At 42.4% G+C, this 6,799-nt stretch overlaps 1 protein-coding gene across 3 annotated transcripts in view; it reads right to left on the bottom strand.

Annotated features, from left to right (window-relative positions):
- trim33 (tripartite motif containing 33) overlaps nucleotides 1-6,799 on the bottom strand; it is a 43,773-nt gene that overhangs the window by 18,391 nt on the left and 18,583 nt on the right. For 2 of the 3 annotated variants that reach the window (XM_008293936.1, XM_008293937.1), the window contains exons 10-17: nucleotides 6,029-6,223; nucleotides 3,645-3,845; nucleotides 3,007-3,139; nucleotides 2,694-2,757; nucleotides 1,928-2,081; nucleotides 1,108-1,538; nucleotides 595-706; nucleotides 422-496 (exon numbers count right to left, since the gene is read on the bottom strand). In XM_008293936.1, the coding sequence (XP_008292158.1) occupies nucleotides 422-496; nucleotides 595-706; nucleotides 1,108-1,538; nucleotides 1,928-2,081; nucleotides 2,694-2,757; nucleotides 3,007-3,139; nucleotides 3,645-3,845; nucleotides 6,029-6,223 (1,365 nt within the window). Of the gene's footprint in view, nucleotides 1-421; nucleotides 497-594; nucleotides 707-1,107; nucleotides 1,539-1,927; nucleotides 2,082-2,693; nucleotides 2,758-3,006; nucleotides 3,140-3,644; nucleotides 3,846-4,115; nucleotides 4,173-6,028; nucleotides 6,224-6,799 lie in introns of all 3 variants that reach the window. The other variant, XM_008293935.1, reaches the window with a different exon arrangement.

The following is a 6,799-nucleotide window of genomic DNA, read 5'->3' as shown; positions in this document are numbered from 1 at the left end:
AAGTGCAGACCATTTACCATTTATGTATCTAGAAAAGGATATTCATTTGTAAAAGAAATTGAAAGAACTAAGCCAATGCAGTGTGCGATAGAATAAAACAGGAAAAAAATATAACAAATTATGTGCTGCCAGGTTTTTCGGTGCATTTCCAGTTCGCTCCAGTTTGCAAAAAGGGTGAATGTATCTTGGAGTTGTTGCACAGTGGGGTAACCAGACATCTAGTGTTGCTTTGTGAGCTTAACTTCAAACTGTGATGTTGTGCATAAACAACAGAAATGAGTGGACTAATAAAGAAAAAGAGGAATAATTAAATGTTGCCACCACATGAGAAACAGAAGAAAGGGAAATCCTCGTGGTATGAGCAATGAGGCGACTGTGTCAGCGGACATGAATGAACTGTGTGTCTATCAGAGCTACTTACAGAGCTAGGAACCGGTTCCCTAAAACCCACGCTGAGCTCATGACAGAAGATGTACAGCAGGAGGCGTTCACATATCTGCAGAAGGAGGAAGAGAGACAGAGACAGAGAGGGAGAGTTAAGTGTCTTGTACTAATGATGGAGAGCTTCTCCAAGGATGTGGTGGCTGTACTGACCCTTTGGTCCTCAGGATTCAGGGCCTGCTCTTCTTTGATTTTCCTGCTGTCGTCACAATACTCTATTTCGGGGTTGGTTAGACTCCGGCAGAACGTGCAGAGAAAGTCACCTCTGAGATGCCAAAACCACACAAAGGACATTTAGAACACGCAGAACAACATGAAGTATTGAATTTGACATTTTATTCAGGTTAGACCGACGTATTTCTGGTAACTACAAATCAGTATCAACTTTGCCTAAAACATGTTGAGGCATTACTGCTGCATCTGTGCCCTCCTGAAACACTGTGAAACTTTAACTTTATGGTTCTACATGTAGGCATTTATGTGTTTGAGTGTCCTTGAAAGTTACTGCCCCCAATACAGGCTCCTAAAGGTGTGAGACCTTTACAAGATTGCCATGGCAGCATGCAACAGCCCTGTTGTTAAAAAAAAAAAAAAAAAAAGCAGCATGCAACAGCCCTGTTGTTAAAAAAAAAAAAAAAAGAAAAGCTGTCTAGACTGATGACTTACTTTGGAAAGATTTTTATGGTGGGCACATGACATTTCATGTGGAACACTTTGGGACAGCGGTCGCAGCACAGCAGGTCACCACCGTTGATGCAAACAGCGCACCAGTCTTCGTTGGGGTCGTCCTCTTTTCCACCAAGACTCCCCGTCCCAGCAGACGTCCCACTCCCTTTGGTCTCTGACCCCTTGTCTACGTTTCCGTTGGTGAGGGGAAGGCCTTCCTTGCTGCTGCTGTTCTCAGCGGATGACGAGGTAGTGGAGGTCATAGTGGTTGAGGAGGAAGATGATGTTGCTGCACTGGAGCCATTTAGTCCAGAACAAGGTGTCTCAGACTGAGGTTCTGTTTTGATGCGCTCCCCTAGAGCCTTGATAGCATCTTGGCCTGCAGACACGACTCCCAGTATAGGAAGGGGACTGTTCTCTGGACTGTTCATCTAGGAAAAAAAACACAGCGAAACATTAGACCGTTTTAAATCATGTCTTCATAATGTTTAGTTCATTTTCAGTTTTCTGTGTTACTTGTATATATTACTAAGGGCAAATATGAGCATACTGAGAGATTCTTCAGTCATTGAAATAATGATTAGACTGCCTTGTTTTCTTCAATTTCTTGTTCAAGACATATATATATAAAGTTCCTGGCTACTGGAAAGAGCTCCTTGTGATACGGTTAGCCATACCATGATGAAAGCCAGCAACAAGCTGAATGCAGCATAAACAACGAACTTCCAACAAGTGTTGTGTATAATTGCAGTGTCATGTTTCACATTCTCAGATCCTTTGGCTTGTTTGAAAACTGCTGATTAAATAACAGGAATCCTACCATGCAGGCACTTCTCCCAGCATCCTTGCCCCTCTCCGTCTTCAGAGAAGAGGCTGGACAGCTGTAGCTGTCTTCTGTACCGGGCTCCTGCTTCACCCTCACCGGCTCTGCTGCGGCGCCACCACCTGGACCTGCTCGACCCGCAGAGCTACAGCTGAAAGACAAACCACGGAAAGTTTCGTCACGCAACTACTGAAGCTTGTTGTCAACTCAAACCTAATTACCTATTTAATTTATGTGTTTGATTGACTGAGACCACACAGGGTCCTGAACCGTTTGACTCCTTTGTTGAGCACAGGACAAACATGTCATCACTACTGAAGTCCCTGGTAAAGGTTACACAACCTAAAGCCTTTTTATACAAATCCTATCCTATGCACACTTATTTAGCTGAACACTTGACAGTAAAAAATATAGAAAGATAAAATTTACAGGCAAGACAGATCATATTTTAAATAGTTTGAACTAATCATTTGTTAGGGAGCACATGTTCCTCTAACAGACAGCTGAGACAAACATAATATGAGGACTGAGAGCAGGGGAATGACATGCAGAGATGTCCGGGAGTCAATCGAACCATTAACTGGCAGCTTAGGGCATCTGCACATACGTTTCCTAACCACTCGGCTATCAGGGCATCACCAGCATGATTACTTTTATAGATCATTCATAGATTAGGACTATTAGCAGATCGCTTCTTTGTCAAATCAGGTGCTCTGGTGTGCTGGTATCTTCTACCTTTTAAAATAGCTTCATACGTTCTTACCTCCCTCTGCTGCCCGTGCTGGACGTGCTAGAAGGTCGCGCTGGCGTGTGGGCGTTGGACAGACCTTCAGACAGAAATGAAACAGGTCACAGAACAGCAGAGATCACTTCTTAGTGCACGAGTGAAAGTTGTTGAACGTGTTCACTGTCCAAAGGATACAATTACACATAATTTTAAATTTAATTTTCATACTTTATCACTGTACAGTAAGTTTGTGGGAAATGAATTCATGTCTGGCTTTTATATGGTGTTATTTGGCAGAATGTAAGAAATAAAGCGTAAATGGCTCTTAAGCAAGAGCCTCTGTTGGTACCTGAAGATCCAGGCGAGTGTGTCGATAGTCCAGGTGAGGGGTTCATGTCCACTGAGCCCAGCTGGTGCTGTGTGCTGGCTGTGATGTAACGAGACAGGAGGTGTCCAAGGTTGCTGGATCCTGCATCCTCCAACTAGCAATGCCAGAAACGGCCACAGAGGAAGGCAAAGTATCAGCAGAGACCCAAGTTACTCGAGTGGTCGAGAGATTTTTGTTAAAAAAAAAACGATCCCTCATTTAGAAGACTTGGCTTACTGAGCTACGGAGGCATTTAACATCCTTAGTTCGGGTTAGGGACAATAACCACCACACAGGATCAGAGGACAGGCAGGCTTCATTAGTGTTTTTGTCATATGTGACTGCGTTATGAATTATTCATTTTATTGTTGTGATACATAACTTTCTCTCATATCTATCTCACAAAAGAGGCCCTGATCTCAATGATATTTACTAAATAAAGATTACCTTAGCTCTATATATTCTTACTCATTCTTCCTGACCTTAAAATATTAAGCTGTCCATCAAAATGCCAGTTCTGTGGTAATTTAGATAGAATTTAAATAGAATTTTTGACTATTTTACCATGTTTTAATTAAAAAAACAAAGCTGTACAACAAACACGTTTAAAAGGTGCGCACCTGAATGGGCGGGATCTCAGGTAGGCAGGGCAGGTTCTCGGGGTTGGTGACCGAGGGGATCAGCTCGATTGGACCGATGATGGGGCTGGCAGGGCCGCGGTGAGCGTGTGCGCCGGCCATACTGGCACTGGTGGGACTTGTGGGGTTGGCATTGTGCAGGGATGCCACTGGGAAGGGGCCTGCATGCCCAGGGTTGGAATGCTGCGCAGAAGAAGAGAGTGAGAAGGATGGAGCCAAATCAACACCGTAGAAAGGGTGAAAAGGAAGGGCAATGTCAGGAAGGAAGAACGGAAGAAAAGGAAAGGGAAGAAACAAGGGACAACAAAAACAATGAAAAGAGGTCACTTACTGAGGTTTATGAAACAGACAGTCTTTGTTGTGGGAACAACAAGGTTGCATTGTCATGCATTTGATTAACCACACATGCTGCACAAGACACATAAACAACAAAATAGGAAAAAGGTGCCAAACCCCTGATTGTAGTAAGAAACGAAACCTTTGGTGGCTCATCTCAGATTCTACAGACATCTGGACACAAAGAAAAAGGGGCTGGATATAGTGGAGGTTTCTCTTCCCTAGTCTAATATGCACACAGCAAAGATCAACCTTCATATTGTACGGTACATGTCACATGAGCAGAGACACAGCTTGGTATGTATAGATACACCGGAGAGGCAGTGCTGAGCAGGACTGAGAGAAGACATTCAGAGGTTTAGTTAGCTGCCTACATGTTGGCTAAAGCATGTGCGATGTTCTTATATTTAAAGATAATCTATCACATGTAAATTTCCTTTGCTTTTTGTGTACTCAAAATACATATTTGTTTTCATATTACTGCTAAATTTGAGTGCATTTCGTGACATAACCTAATCAAGCCCTTTTTATACATAGGAAACGTAACTTTGCTGCTTCATCAATTTGTTTCTGTCATTTAAACAGAGGTCATTTTTACAGTAATGTTCCTCACAGCTTCATTCCCCACGACAGAGAACCAAGGAACACACAGAGTATTGGACATTTATGCAAGATTAGACATTGCATCAAGCGAAGTATAATAAGTCTGAGGTAAAGAACAGTACACAGTGACTTGCTTTTAGATCCTAATCAATCCTGTATTCATGTTGGAATAATTCATAATTGAAAGCAATTAATTAAGTTGTAAGTTGTGTCACTCATATGGATGCTGCTGCTGTCTGATGCTGCAGGTATTCAACAAACTCAGAGGAAAGAGTCTGACTTAAACTAAACTTCAACTCCTGCTAAAGTTTTTTCAATACCAGATGATGTGTGCTGTTGGTGACCTGTTAATGTCTGCCTTCACTTCAGTTTGTACTAAATGTGATCGTGGAAATAGTCGTCCCAAAATCATTTCACAAAAACTCAAAGTTTGGCCGCGGCAGGGATAAGATCTGGGAACAAAATATTTTCCCGGACTAGGGTAAGATGCTATATGCAAGTTGCAGGTACTTTCAGTGATTGCCATCAGTGTCTGATCAAGCAGATATGCGATCGTCATGTTTGGCATCTGGCACAAATGGAGCTCAAACACAAAGGAAAGGGACTGAAGGTACAACAACCTGTTTACAGGCTGCGTGTGCTTTTGCCCTGCCAATGTTCTCTTTGGGCTCCATAATAATTTATGCAAATGAGTAAACATGACAATCAAAGTTAGGTTCTTCTATTTAGATCTCGTATATCATGCACACAGCAAAGGAATTTCACCTTGATTAAATTATTCCACTCTAATGTATGGAAAGCAGCACCACTAGTCTTTTGTAGCATCCACCATAATAGGAACAGTTTTTAAGAGGATTTCTGAAGTTTAATACATTTTAAAGCGTTGTTGGTGCACTCTAGTAGACAAACCACGTAATAACCTCATTGTTTATGAGCTTAAAACGTGATATTTTTATATTGCAATTTCTTACTTATCGGTGGAGATTAATGCTGATCGATAGTAATAACCAATGTAGCGGTGAGGCTCTGCAAAAACATCTAGTGCTCGTTAATAAGTAAATCAATATTATATCCAAACTCTGCTGAAGAATCACACACATGCACAAAATTTAGGAGTCGCCCTAAATTCTGACATATTAGTGCTGCAGGTACAAAAAGGACAAATGAAACCCCGCTTTACTGTCTGTTAGTATCCCTAAATCATAGGCAGATAGAAAAAGCTGTATCAAGAACACAGTGTAAACACTCTAACATGTTTTCTTGGGAAGGCTTCTTCAGACCAGCCTTGCCTTGTGTATCTATACAGTGACTGATATTACACTAACACTGGGTCACATTTCATACATCAGTCAAAACATGTGGTAAAACATCAACAGTGAACCTGTTATTGGATCTCCACACAGCGAGGCCGGTGTGTCTGCACTGACCTGTCTCTGTAACTGAGGCTGCATCATTGGCGGATACTGCTGTCCATTGTGTCGTGGCTGAGCGGTGGGCATTCGGCCCTGTGGGGGACCAGGTAGACGCATGTGGTGGGAGGACGGGTACATGGGGGGTCCGGGCCCACTGTTCATACCCCCAGGCCCTCGTGGTAGCTGCTGCATACTGATGAGTCGTGGAGGCTGAACAAAATCACACAGACCAATCGTGTGAGAATACTCACAGCGTGACATGTTTACAGGAACAGCAGACATTCTTCAGAGTCGTGCAGTTACAGGAATTAAAAAAAATATTTGCATTGTTATATGCTCTGCAGAAAACTAATTGAAGATTTGAATCATCATTACATCACTTCAGTTCACTGGCGACAGCTTCTTAGACTTCAAGAGGGCAGGAGCTTGCTTGAATCAAAGGGAACATGTCATTTATCGAATTAGGTTTTCACGTTATTGTCATGTGTGTGTGTTATGGCATGTATGGGATGTCTGGCTGTCATTTAACCCACCACTAAGAAGAATTTATAGTTGGTGCAGGGTTTCTATCTGTGTATAACAAACCCCTGCAGCCCACCGGGCCTCAGCATCGGTGGCTTTTACCATGTATTTAAGATGTTTTTTTTTTTTTTTTAAATAACAGTTATGGTTGGACACCTCGGTTGGAAACCTACATAAGAGAGGTCCCAGTCTCCTGATTACAGGTCAGTGTGCCATGAAAAGGATTTTAAAGCTGTGATTTTGGGTTAAAGTGCTGCATAATGT

The sequence above is a fragment of the Stegastes partitus genome, unplaced genomic scaffold, assembly GCF_000690725.1.
Source record: "Stegastes partitus isolate 25-593 unplaced genomic scaffold, Stegastes_partitus-1.0.2 Scaffold923, whole genome shotgun sequence".
Classification (NCBI taxonomy): Eukaryota; Metazoa; Chordata; class Actinopteri; family Pomacentridae; genus Stegastes; species Stegastes partitus.
The sequence above is the reverse complement of the archived record's forward strand: the minus strand, read 5'-3'. Positions and strand labels throughout refer to the sequence as shown.